At 53.0% G+C, this 12,169-nt stretch overlaps 1 protein-coding gene across 5 annotated transcripts in view; it reads left to right on the top strand.

Moving 5' to 3' along the window:
• SLC39A11 (solute carrier family 39 member 11) overlaps positions 1-10,958 on the top strand; it is a 359,113-nt gene extending 348,155 nt beyond the window's left edge. For all 5 annotated transcript variants that reach the window (XM_019740426.3, XM_088802349.1, XM_074319972.2 and 2 more), the window contains 3 exons: positions 5,695-5,793; positions 8,212-8,370; positions 9,211-10,958. In XM_019740426.3, the coding sequence (XP_019595985.1) occupies positions 5,695-5,793; positions 8,212-8,370; positions 9,211-9,289 (337 nt within the window). In that variant the 3' untranslated portion in view covers positions 9,290-10,958. The remainder of the gene's footprint in view (positions 1-5,694; positions 5,794-8,211; positions 8,371-9,210) is intronic.
• Positions 10,959-12,169: the final 1,211 nt, after the last annotated feature.

Below are 12,169 nucleotides of genomic sequence, written 5' to 3'. Positions count from 1 at the left end.
GCCACAGAATCCAGGAGGTGAGGAGCTTGAGTTAGAGAAGAAATGTGTGTGAAGTCGGGAAGATCCCCAGGGAGTGGGGGCCCCAGGCTCCGTCAGCCCTGCATCATTCGGGAAGCACAGGCAATTTTAACAGTAGCTGCCATTTAAGAAGCACTCATTCTGGGCAGCAAGCGGGGACCAGCACCTCACCACGATTGTTCCCCCGCCAAAAAAGAACCCTGAAAATAGGAGCATTTTATGTCCATTTTACAGGCAAAGTGAAGGCCCAGTTTCCTGTAGCTTGTACTTGGTCACAACAGTGCCTGGGGGGGGGGGGAAGGGGGGAAAAAGGGGCAGGGACGGGGGAGGGGCGGTGCCTCCACCCAGGTCTGTCTGGCTCAACCACTACATCCTCTCCAAAGACATTGAACTTCTCCATGCCTTTGTTTTCTACCTGAACAATGACGTTGTTGAGCAAGGGACCTGTAAGTGCTCTTGCAGCCTGAGTGAGTGTTCTCTGACTAACTCTGGGGTCTGACCTGGAGCGAGATGCAGGAGATGAGAAGGCAGCCCCCAGCAGAAATAGGGCGCGGCCTCCGGTTGCCTCCAGACCTCTAAGAAAGAGCAGGAGCATCTGCCTACTGTGGCCTTTGTTCCAGTCACCCGTCCCTTGGGATCTGAGGTATCTGAAGATAAGGGCAGGGAGGCCCACTCTAACCAGCAACCCCCATTGCATGGGAGGCACCTGGAAAAGCAGCATGCTGACCGGAGAACGGGCACCGTCTCTGCCTGCGTCCCCTTGGCACCCCGATGGATCCGGCCCCCTCCATTTGCTGGGGGTCGATTTTCATGAGTGAGCCCAGTGCCTTCCCACTCCCACCCAGGTCCTCCCACCCCTAAACAGCCTGAAATGTCCCTTTATCTCCCTGCCCCAGACAGAGCTCAAAGTGTCTGCCGCTGTCACTGCAGGGAGGTCATCTCTCCTGCCGCTGCCATGCCTGGCCATCTCGGAGCTGGGCTGGAGATGAGAGACCCACACGGACGCCCTGGCACCCACGGGGCTGGTGAGGGTTGGAGGGAGATACATCTAACTGGTCCAGGAGTGGTTAGAACTTGCATGAACCATCGGTGTTGGATGGGACCTTCTTAAAAAGCATCAGCTCAAGACAATGTGACCTCTGCATCGCAGCACTCGAACTGCATTCAGGGAATTCTGCCCCTTCGCATACTGGCTTCACTGCCAATGAGACAGCTCTGAGAGGTTAGAGAAAGCATTGCTGCTCTCCTCCCCTGCCTCAGGGTGATGCTTGGTCTACTTCCTTCTTGTCATTCTCTCTTCTAGTGTAGAAATTAGAAAGAAAAAAATCAAAGTCTTAGGAAATGAACTTAAAAACAGCCTCATTTCCCTTAGCACTGGACTGGGTCTCCCCTTCCTAGCAAATTCCGATTCCTAAGGGAAAGGAAAAGTCTGAATGACCCAAGTCGGCTCCTCACTGGAACTGCTCCCCACCCCCCATACACACACATACACACACACAGACTCTGGGCTCACCTTCCCAGGCGAGACCTCTCAGGGCTGCTCTTGTCCCCCAGGAGTCATCCATGCCACACCCCCTGCAGTGACACCCTCCCCCTCCCTCTCTACCCCCTCACTCTCCCTCCTCCTCTGCCCCTGCTCTCCCCATGCGTGGCCTTCCCTGGCCCTTTTCACAGAAGCCCCTCCCTGTTACTCCCATGCAGTCCTGGGTGACAGGTCCCTGTGGGGCTTGGCTTCACCCCACCGAAGGGCAGGGATACCATCAGGGGACAGCCTGTGGTTTCTTTGCTCAAAGAGCCCTTCACTCCCACTTCCCTCTTGCCACTCATTTGCCGTGGTCCAGACTGGTGATGGTGTCTGTACTCCCGCTGGGAAGAGCAAGACAGGAGACAGCGGCTCCACTGTCTTCCCAAGGGCAAGGCTTTGGGGTTGCCCTTGCTTTGGAGTCCTGCTTTGAGTCTTCATAGCCTCTCATTTGGATTTGTCCTTCCCAAAGTTAAAGGATGGAGGGGTGGCCCGGCAAGCTGCACTGCCTCGGGACTCAGGAGGAGAGTGTCCTGTAGTGCGGGGGCCATGAGGAGAGCTGGGGAGGGCTGCCGGAGAGAGGAACCTTGTTCGGGGCTTCCCCCATGCCCCCGAGTCCCCCGCATGCTGCACGTTTCCCTCTCACAGCGTCCCATCCTGCTCGCCACTTGGTCCCCACGGCTCCCGAGTCAGCTCCCAGCTCGCACTTCCGAGGGACCAGGCCTGCCAACCTGACCGCCTGCTCCCTTCTGCTCCGTCCCCCTTGGGTGGCTGTTACCCCATCAATTTTATGGATACATCCTGTCTTCCTAATGACCCTCCGCTTGGAGGCTCCTGCACCTTGTTTCCAGGATCCCCTCCAGGACCCCCCAGTTCAGGTTTTGTGCCCGAAGAGCACCCAGTTGCAGGCTGCCCAACACATTCACAGGTGGCCACTGGTGTCCTCAGCATCAGGGCCACCCTGCGATGCTTCTCAGCTGTCAGGATGGGGGGAAAGGGCTCCTGAGTCGGAGGCAGGTGCAGCCACCACCCTCATCCTCATCCCCTTGGATGATGTCTCAGGTTAGTGGTTCTCCACACCGTTAGCACCTTGTTCCAATGTGCAGACCTGGGCCTGACACCACAACGGTCAATCAGAATTCCCGAGTGTGGCGCCCGGCACCAACGTTTGCTAAAGCTCCCTGGTGACTGGAGTGTGTAGCGAGGGCTGAGAGCTCGGGGTTTAATTCACAGTCCAGAGCTGATGCACGTGGGAAGGGGAGCAGAGGGCGTGGAGGGGCCTGAGCCTGCCCATTGGCTCACTCCTGCCTAGTTGACATCTAACATGCACAGCATACAGCAGAGCTAGGGAGCGTGGTGGGCCAGTGTGTGTGTGCGTGCGTGTGCGTGTGTGTGTGTAGAGGACAGCCAAGTTAACAAGGGACATACATGGACGTGGAAGGGCAGAGAAGCTGTGGTCCAGCCCTTGCTGTGGGTGAGAGCCCAGGAGAGACTCCGTGGTCCCCCAGTGGTGGTGCCCTGCTGAGAATGACCTGGCAGGATCCCGAGGGTGGGGCACCGGGTTGGGCAGCAAGCCCTGTGCCAGAGCTGGGGCAGGGCAGAGGTAGCACCGCTTGCCAGAGATAGAAGAATGGGGTTTCTGTGCTGCTTATCAGGACGGTGGCTCCCGGACAGGATGTGGAGGAAGCTTCCACAGCCCGCCTGGCGGGTGGCTGCAGTCAGCGCTGTGTCATGGGGAGGACTTTGGACGGGGCGCCCCACCTTGGCTTGCTGCTGACACTGGGCTGACAACTCTCCATGGTTGGGCTGGAATAAGTTATGCACCTACCCATGAACACGAGGGTAGGTGATGACCATGGACGGTGAACCAGCCACAAAGTGCTATTTCTACATCCTCCAAGGGCCTTAAGACCTGGTCTGACACCTCGACCTTGCTCATTGGAAGACCCTCATTGGGTCTTTATTTCCATCTCGTCAGATCTTTCTGTAGCCACTGAGGTATTAGGGCAGAGGTCAGCAAACTGCAGGCTATGGGCCTAATCCGGCCCACCACTTGATATTATAAATAAAGTTTTATTGGAACACAGCCCTACTCATTTGTTTACATTTTGGTTGCTCTCCCACTACAATGACAGAGTTGAGTAGTTGTAACAGAGACCCAGGGGCCCTTAAAGCCTAAAATATTTATAACCTGGGCCCGTGTGGTACCCCGTGGCATGGCTGAACCTCTTCCTCTCTAAGAAGTGAAAGGAGAGAACTGCCTTGGATGAGAGTCTGGGATCCGATGAACCCCCGGGAGAGGTCAGCGGACACAATGCAGCCAGGGGCCCTTTGTGGACGTGGCCTGAGCCAGGTGTGCAAGGGTGTCTTCTTGCCCGTCCACTTCATTTTATGCACAGGTGCTCCAAGTGAGTGATGTGTCATGCCTAAGACACCAGAACATTTCTTTTATTAAAGAGTAAATAATACTTTCTCAGATGCCATCACTTTGATGAACTGATGGGTGAATGTTGAAGGGACATGTTGTAAAGTTGTCAAGACAGAACAGGATGCGAGTTCACTAAGTGAACCACATGCAAACCACATGTTGAGAAGTCCAAGGTTATGGTGGGGTCGGCCTTTTCCTAAGAGTCTCCTTGATCTGGCAGCCACCAGGTGGAGGCTCCCTCCTCCCATGTGTGTGGGACCGTGAACCCCGTATATGGTGTGTGTGCATGAATTGGGGAGATAAAAGCCAACACAGGCTGAGGTTCAAGCCCTCAAACAGAAAGATGAAATATTAAACCCTGAGGATTATCCTCTGTCTTCTTTGCTGGAGGACAGGATAGGAGGCTGTGGCCAGAGCTGGCCTAACGGGACCGTCCAGGGCAGCAAGTGTGTCACTGTCCCAGGGGCCTGTGGTGGGTGAGTGGGCAGGGAGGACAGGGTGGAGCCTGCCAGCTGGTCTGCAGCACACCTTTGCCGCTGTCCAGAGCTGATGGGTGGGTTCCACCTGGCAGCAAGGGGGACAGACATGAGCAAATCGACTACAAAGCCAAGTGACAGTGGAGCTTCCCTTTTCTGTCTATTCCACCCACGATCCCTTGGTGCTCATGCCCAGCATTGTCTGCCAGGCGGGCACCCTCTTCTCACGCCCTTGAGATCTTTGGGGATCAGATGGGCCCTCTGTGGAGGGGCTGCCCCAGGGACCTGGGCAGCCAAGGTAGAGGCTCGTCTGGGGAGATGCTCTAACACTGCCTTCCCATTGTATGCAGACTGACGCTGTTTCTTTCCCATCAGGCTTTTGCTTTCTCTGAAAGTTGACGTTCAGTGTGTATAATGAGGGTTCTTCATTCATGCGTGTGCCTTGTCTCCCTGGGGATCACAGCTGCATTTGCACCTGGCTCGTTCTGTTCCTCCCTTCCTTTGGCACGCCCACAGCTGGTCTGTGTGCAAAGCAGGCTCTCAGGGCTTGGCTCTCACCAACTGACCGATGCGTACAGCACAGCCCCACAGTGTCCCGCAGAGGCAGGCGCGACGGTGACAGGTACCACAGGGGCCCCAAGAAATGCCGTCCCAGTGCTGGATCCACACGGAGAGTCAGTCCATGGGGAAGCCGAGCCCAGACCCAGGATATCTGGGCCACTGCTGGATTCTGTATCAGTACGTCCTTGTCCCATTTCTGAAGTTGCTTCTAGATAAATTGGGATCTGTCGCTCTCCATGCCAGAAGGGAATGGAAACCAAAACGTACTGAGCCGCTCACATGTGTTAGGAACTGGACAGGCATTCGGTCACTGGATCACAGCGATGCTTCATGGTAGATGCAACCCCTTCCATGTGATGTAGGAGGGCCTGAGGCTTAGAAAGTTAAATGATGGTGCAAAGTTAAGTGGCAGAACACGGCCCTCCTAACACTCAGCCGTGTTCTCTGCTGAACTGTAGCACCGTAAAGATAGAGCGTCCCCAAGGACTGAGGACAGCATCCATGTCACCCCTCCCTTTCCTTGTGTTCTCCACCTACACACGTGTCCTGACCTTTCTCCTTCCTCCACCGGCCACAGGTGTCACCTGGATCTTGAACACCAAAGGGTGCCTGGGGCCTAGGCCAGGGGCTCCCACTGCGGGCGGCTCGCTTCCAGATGACCACCTTCATGTGTCTTCTTGGTCTTTCAGGAACTTAGCCATTGGAATTGGGATCCAGAATTTCCCCGAGGGCCTCGCTGTCAGCCTCCCCTTGCGAGGGGCTGGCTTTTCCACCTGGAGAGCCTTCTGGTAAGTGGTCAGAGCATCAGCGCTCAGAGGCCAGGGTTGTGGCAGACGGAAGGCTCAAAGCGGTCCTCCATACCAGCTTCTTTCCTCGGAAACAAGCTCTTCTGACCTGGAAGCGAATGAGGAGCTTCTGGTAAAACACCCACACTCTGGCTGAATCCTGCACTCCCAGGGCTGGGAGGAACCTCAAGAAACTCTTCTCTTGACCTGCAGCCTTTGCATAAACTGACCCAAAAGGCCGTGTTTCTGTCTCAGAGCCCCTCCTTGGATAGCCACGCCATGTCCATTCCGGGTTAGGTTTTCTCCCCTTTGGGAAGGAAGAACTGAGGTAGACCATTTGTCTGTTCTACTGTCACATGCCTTCACGTAGGCTCCTGGTACCTTGGCCTGTCCCGAGAGTCATTGCAGCAGCTCCATCGCGTCTGGGGAGACAATACCTGTTGTGCTCATGCCCGGGATTTCATAGTCCCCAAAGGGCTTGCTAGCCTATTCCTTAAAGTCACCTTTTCAGTGACATCGAAGGTGAGTCCCCAGTGTTCAGGGGAGGAAACCATGGCCCAGAGTGTAGATGACCAGCTCATGTCACCTGGCTCCTCAGCGGTGACTCCAGGACTGGAAATCTGATCTTCTGCCCCTCGGCTCAGGACTCTGAGCCTCAGAACACCTCTCTGTTAAAACAACCACTGCTGTAGAAAGTATGGTCAGAGCATTCAAAGGGCTGCTAATAACGACGATAAAAATGCCTTCCATTTTATAGGGCCTACGACTGACAAGTTCCTACACGTACTTAAATTATGTGATTTCCACCCTCTGTCATCTCTTTCTTCATTGTTGCATCTGTAGAATAGAGGATCCAGGGGAGGGCAGGGTAAAATAGCCCTCGAGGTTATTTTCAAACGCAAATTCCATGCGCCTGAGGCAGGAAACATCATTTCATACAGTAGAAATACCACGAGAGGAGGGGAGGGAATAGGGGGCGTCTAGACCCTGAGATAAAACTTTTTTTCAATTCTCCAGTCTGGGCTTGACCTCAAACCGACTTTTTCCTGAAGTGACAAAGCCAAGGTCGGGAATTGTACACACGTAATTGGTGACAGGTCGTGGCCCTCTTAGAGGAATATGTGGTACAGTGTCTCCCCCATGCCACCCGGCTGCTCTCGGCCAGGGAGAAGCAGGGCTGGTGGGAGTTGGCAGTCCCCACAAGTTGCCCTTGCCACCATCCCATCATCTGGGGAGGCTGGCCGGAGAAGTCGTCTCTCACTCCCATTTTACAGATGGAAACGTGGAGGCTCAGGCAGTACATCTTCCCAAATGGTCACAGCAAGGGACAGTGGGAAAGATGTCCCCATTCCCTTTCTATCGCAGGTGTCTCTTGCCAGTGAGACTCAGCTGTGGAGTTGAGGTACCAGCTTATCTGCTGCACTCTGAATTCTCAGTGCTCACGTGGCTGCTGTTTTAATCAGGGCTCATTCGATTTTGAGCAAGAGGCCCACTCGTACTAGCTCAAATGAAGGGATTTTTTTTTTTCTTTTAAAAGGAGAAATCTCACCTTAATCCAAGATGGGGGCTGTGGGGACAGCCCTCAATATACACATGGCCAGGTAGGCCACGTCTCCAGAAGAGGTGGGTGGGAGCAGTTTCTTCAGAAGGGGTGCCGTTGTGGCCTGAACCCCCAAGCATTCCAGGCACAGCTGTCCTCGGGAAATGCCCATCCTGTTTCTAATCAGTGCCCTATCCTTCGAAAGACAATGTCGGCATCAAGTGATGGATATATGTATATGACGTGTATCCATACAAAGGGATGTTATTCAGTCTATAAGGAATCAAGTGCTGTTTCGTGGATGCACCTTGAAAACATTGTGCTCAGTGAAAAGAGCCAATAAAAAGGACCACATCTGGTATGATTCCATTTATATGGAATATCCAGAATAGGCAAATCCATAGAGATAAATCGTAGCTTAGTGGTTGCAGGGGCTGAGGGGAGGGAGGGATGGGGAATGAGTGCTAATGGGTGTGGGGTTCCTTCTGGGGAGATGAGAATGTCCTGGAATTAGACAGTGGCGACAATTGCACCACCTTATGAACATAAACTATAAACCGCTGAACTGCCACATTAAATGGGTGTCCCATATGTCATGTGATTGACGTCTCAATAATGCTGTCATTTAAAAAAGACAATGTAGGAGACTTAAACCTCTAAAAAAAAAAAAAAAAACCTGGGAAGGGGGGGGCTCTCCTGTAAGTGTAGGAGGGAGCAGGGGGAGGAAAAGGAGGTGGTGAGAAAAAGCAGGGCTGCTGAGCCGCCGCGCTCAGATGCGATGTGGAATAGATGCATCCATGTGTTAGAGTCGCGTCCATAGCCTGAGCATGTTGAGTGTCTGCCTGACCCCCGCGGTGGCACTGTCTCTGTTCTGTCTGTAGGTACGGGCAGCTGAGTGGCATGGTGGAGCCCGTGGCTGGGCTCTTTGGGGCCTTTGCCGTGGTTCTGGCCGAGCCCATCCTGCCTTACGCTCTGGCCTTTGCTGCCGGCGCCATGGTCTACGTGGTCATGGATGACATCATCCCCGAAGCCCAGATCAGGTTGGAGAGCATCCCCTCCCTCATCTGTGCCTGTCCCAGCCGGGGCCCCACTCTCCATATTTGCCCTTTCTTCATTTGCCACTCTTCTTTATTTCTACTGTCTCCTGCGCCTGCCCAGTATTACCCTCACCCCCTCCACAACTGTGCTTCCTGAAAGCAAAAGAAAGGGGAGTTGACAGGCAGGTGGGGCAGGTGGGGCAGGTGGGTGGGGAGACAGGCCAGGTGATACTGGGCAGTGGCATGCACACCCCGCCTCTCCACCCCCCATGACACAGACTAGTATTTTTGCATCTCCCCTGCTCCCTTCCTCCCTCTCTCGATTTTCCTGGGGCTGGAATGAGGGACGAGGTGAGCTCTGTTAGCCAAAGCTATGTATCCACGGGCATTGTCTGGCTACAGGCCAGGTGTCGGGGGCTGGAGGCTTCTTTGTTTCATTTTGGATTTTATAGCAGAATGATTATGAGACTCAATGACATGGTCAGATTAAATTATAGCTTCAAGAAATTAATTGGCACTCTTTATTATTCAAGCATGGATTCCAGAGCCAGGATAGGTGACCTTCGGCAAGTTGCTTAACTCCCCTATGCCTCAGTTTCCCCACGAGTAAAATGGGAACAATAATCATACGTATCTCATGTGGTTATCCTTTGGGATTCCATGAGTTAATCCATTTGCCTGGCATAGTGTAAGACCCGGTAAATGTTCCGTGTCAATATTATTGTCATTATTAATAGTAGTAGTATGTTTTCTGGAATTGGCCCTTGCAGAGGATGCTTTCAGCTTGGATCATGTCCCAGAGCACATTAAGACCTTACTTTTCTCCCTTTCTTTCCCTCCTAGTGGTAATGGGAAACTGGCGTCCTGGGCCTCCATCCTGGGATTTGTGGTGATGATGTCATTGGATGTTGGTCTGGGTTAAGTGCTCAAGTATCCCGGCCCCGGGAAAGGCAGCACGAGAACGTGGCCATGGTTGGCTTCTACTGGACCCCGAGCCTCTTTCTTCACAATGAAACATTTTTACTTTTTCTCCTTTTCGTCGCATTATCCTGATTGACTCTGATTGTTTGCCAATTTTTACTTTTCTTTTGAAGGAGCTAATGTTTTTTTTTGGAATTTCAAGGTGTCCATGGGACTACAGATTTTTTCTTTTGTTTTTTTTTTTTGCCACTGAATGGAATCTTTCTTCAGTGGGATTACCGAAGACATACAGATCAGGGAAATGTCTGCTTCCGTACCTTCAGTCTCCCTCGCTGGACTCAATGGCAGCTCCCTAAGGTCACCTACAGAAGCAAGCTACCCAGAGAGAAGTCTCCAGAGCATTTTTGCCTTGTGACTTAGAGCAGAATCGACAGGACATCTCATCTGTCCCTCCTAATCTTTCTCCATTGGTCCTCTACCCATCTAGACCAGAACTGGAGGTCACAGACATACCACCTACTCTCCAAGGCCTGGCAGCCCCAGGAGGAACATACCTTCCTCTGCCTCCCCCAGGGTGATGGAGAATGGGAGAATGCACAGCCAAAGGGAAGAAAATCAGCTAGTCTTTCTCTTTCTCTCCCCCCCCCTTTTTTTTTTTTTTTTAGAGATTGACTCTTTGAAGTCAAGGCAATTAGGATAACTGTGAACACAGTGAGCTCTGTGAAAAGAAAAGAGTGTAGCTTTGATCAGAGACCTCTGCTCTCTATGGATTCCAAGAAAAAAGTGGTTTGTCATGGTTTTCAAATCCCCAAAACACTTATTTTGATCAGTTTATAGCCTTCCTTTTTCTAAGAGACTTGGGGATACCTGCAAACTGCTTGAACTCAAACCCATTTACTTACGGAGGGAGCCACTTAAGCTAATGGAAGTGAATGGAAGACATTTGGCATCTGCCATGGGTCCTTCCTTCTCTGCTGACCATTTGGTCACTTGTAACCTGACCCAGAAGTCTTAAGCTGCAGCAAGCTTTCCTGGAATTTGACCAGAGAGCTTAGGATGAGAAAGGAAGAAGGGGTAGGAAAAGAAGAGATAAGATATTTTTACTTTCCCTTGTAAAGTAAATGTTCATCAACTCATCCTTGTTTAGGGTCATGACCCTAAACAATGATTTGAACTAGACTGGGAGCCAGTGTGCTCCCTCATACACATAGCTTCTCCATCAGGGGTGATGCAACGCGACTGCTTCAAACCCAGCTGAGGCCTGCCCTCCTCACTGGTCAGAGGAGCAACATGGGACTTTGAACGGGCTCCACTGACGAGGCAGGAAGCCCACGAGCCAGGTATCCAGGCATTGTACTGTCAGCGCCTGCCCTCTGAGTTTACATGTTTGATTGCTTCCAAGGGTGAATACCCTGAGACCTGCTCTGTGAATGCCCTGAGACCCCAAAGGCCAATCTTACGCCCGGCCTATGTATGTTCTTCCGAAGCACTGATGATCAAAACTGAAGATACACGTCCAGAGGTTTGATTGGTTGACATGATTTGTTTTGGTGGTTGGTGTATGTGTATTTTTACATCTTTGTATGTAGTTCTACATAATGCAAACTTCTTTCTGATCGACAAGACCTTATAACTGTGATTCGCGTCAATAAAAGGGATATTGTTGTGGATGGACCTGGGCGATGTACAGTCCTTCTCAAAGCTGCTGCTTTCCAGGCTTGACAAGAGCTACCTAAAGTTAGTCCAAACATCTCCCCTGCCTAACAGCAGTAGAAGCAAAGGAAAGGGCTCAGATGAGAGAGGCTAGTTAGATTCCTGGTTGCAAACAAGAGTATCCAACTCCAGCTTACTTAGACAAGGAATTTAATAGAAGGCTGTTGGGAGCTCACGGGATCCAAGAGAGAAACAGGCTTGAAAATGGATTAGATCCAAGAAAGCTAGAGGTCTGGGACCATGGCCCAATCACATCTCAAAAACAGCTTGGTTTGGGTGCCGTGGCCCACAATGCTGGTCCCTGGATACTGAACGCCACCAAATTGCAGCCCCCTGATGCTGCCACCCCCCCCCCCCCAGGGGAATGAACTCCACACTGACCACCTCTCTCATCACCTCCTTCAATCATTCTTGACTTCCGGTCCTATAGAAATCCCACTTTACTGAGCAGGAAGGTGAGGTCCAGGAAGTCTTACTTGCCCAGGTGGCGTGAGCCAGGGGCAGGGTCGGTTCTGCTTTGTTCTGCTTTGCACGAGGATGCAGAAATTGCTTTCCCACTGTCACCCCGAAGGTTTCCTGGAGCAACGTCGTGCACACCTCTACCCTTTAAAAAGGTTGATTGGATCTGTGACAGTTGGGAGCGAATGGGAGCCCATGGGCTGTTCTTTTCCCCTTTTAAATGGAGGAATGATTATCACAAAGTCACAGATCTTAAGTGTATACGGTTCCACCAATTTTCACCTGCGCCACCCGTCCCAGCTACGCGGCCCGGCGCCCTGGCGAGGTGAGGCCTGGCGGGCGCACATTCCCTGGGCGAGGCGCCAAGTCGCGTTGTAATTTCCCGGCCCGGGCCTCTCCAGGGCCGGGGGCGTGTCCGGGGGCCGGGGGCGTGTCCAGGGGCCGGGGGCGTGCCCGGGGGAGGCTCCACGAGCCGCGCGGCGCTGTTTATCTGCGCGGGGCGGGGCCGCAGGGCGGTGGCGGACGCGCTTAGTCGCCCCGGCCTTGCACGCAACGGGGTGAGTTCCTGGGACCTGTCTCCCTGGGCCACCGCTTGCGGAGGGAGGCAAAGCATCCTCTGTCACGTGCTTGCCTACAATGAAGCAAATCTGACGCCGCCAAAGGGACACCTGGCTTCCCGGGGCTCCCCACTGTCCGTCTGCGGTCTCAT

This window comes from Rhinolophus sinicus, chromosome 12 (genome assembly GCF_057876585.1).
Source record: "Rhinolophus sinicus isolate RSI-liver-muscle chromosome 12, RSI-T2T, whole genome shotgun sequence".
NCBI classification, from domain to species: domain Eukaryota; kingdom Metazoa; phylum Chordata; class Mammalia; order Chiroptera; family Rhinolophidae; genus Rhinolophus; species Rhinolophus sinicus.
The sequence above is the reverse complement of the archived record's forward strand: the minus strand, read 5'-3'. Positions and strand labels throughout refer to the sequence as shown.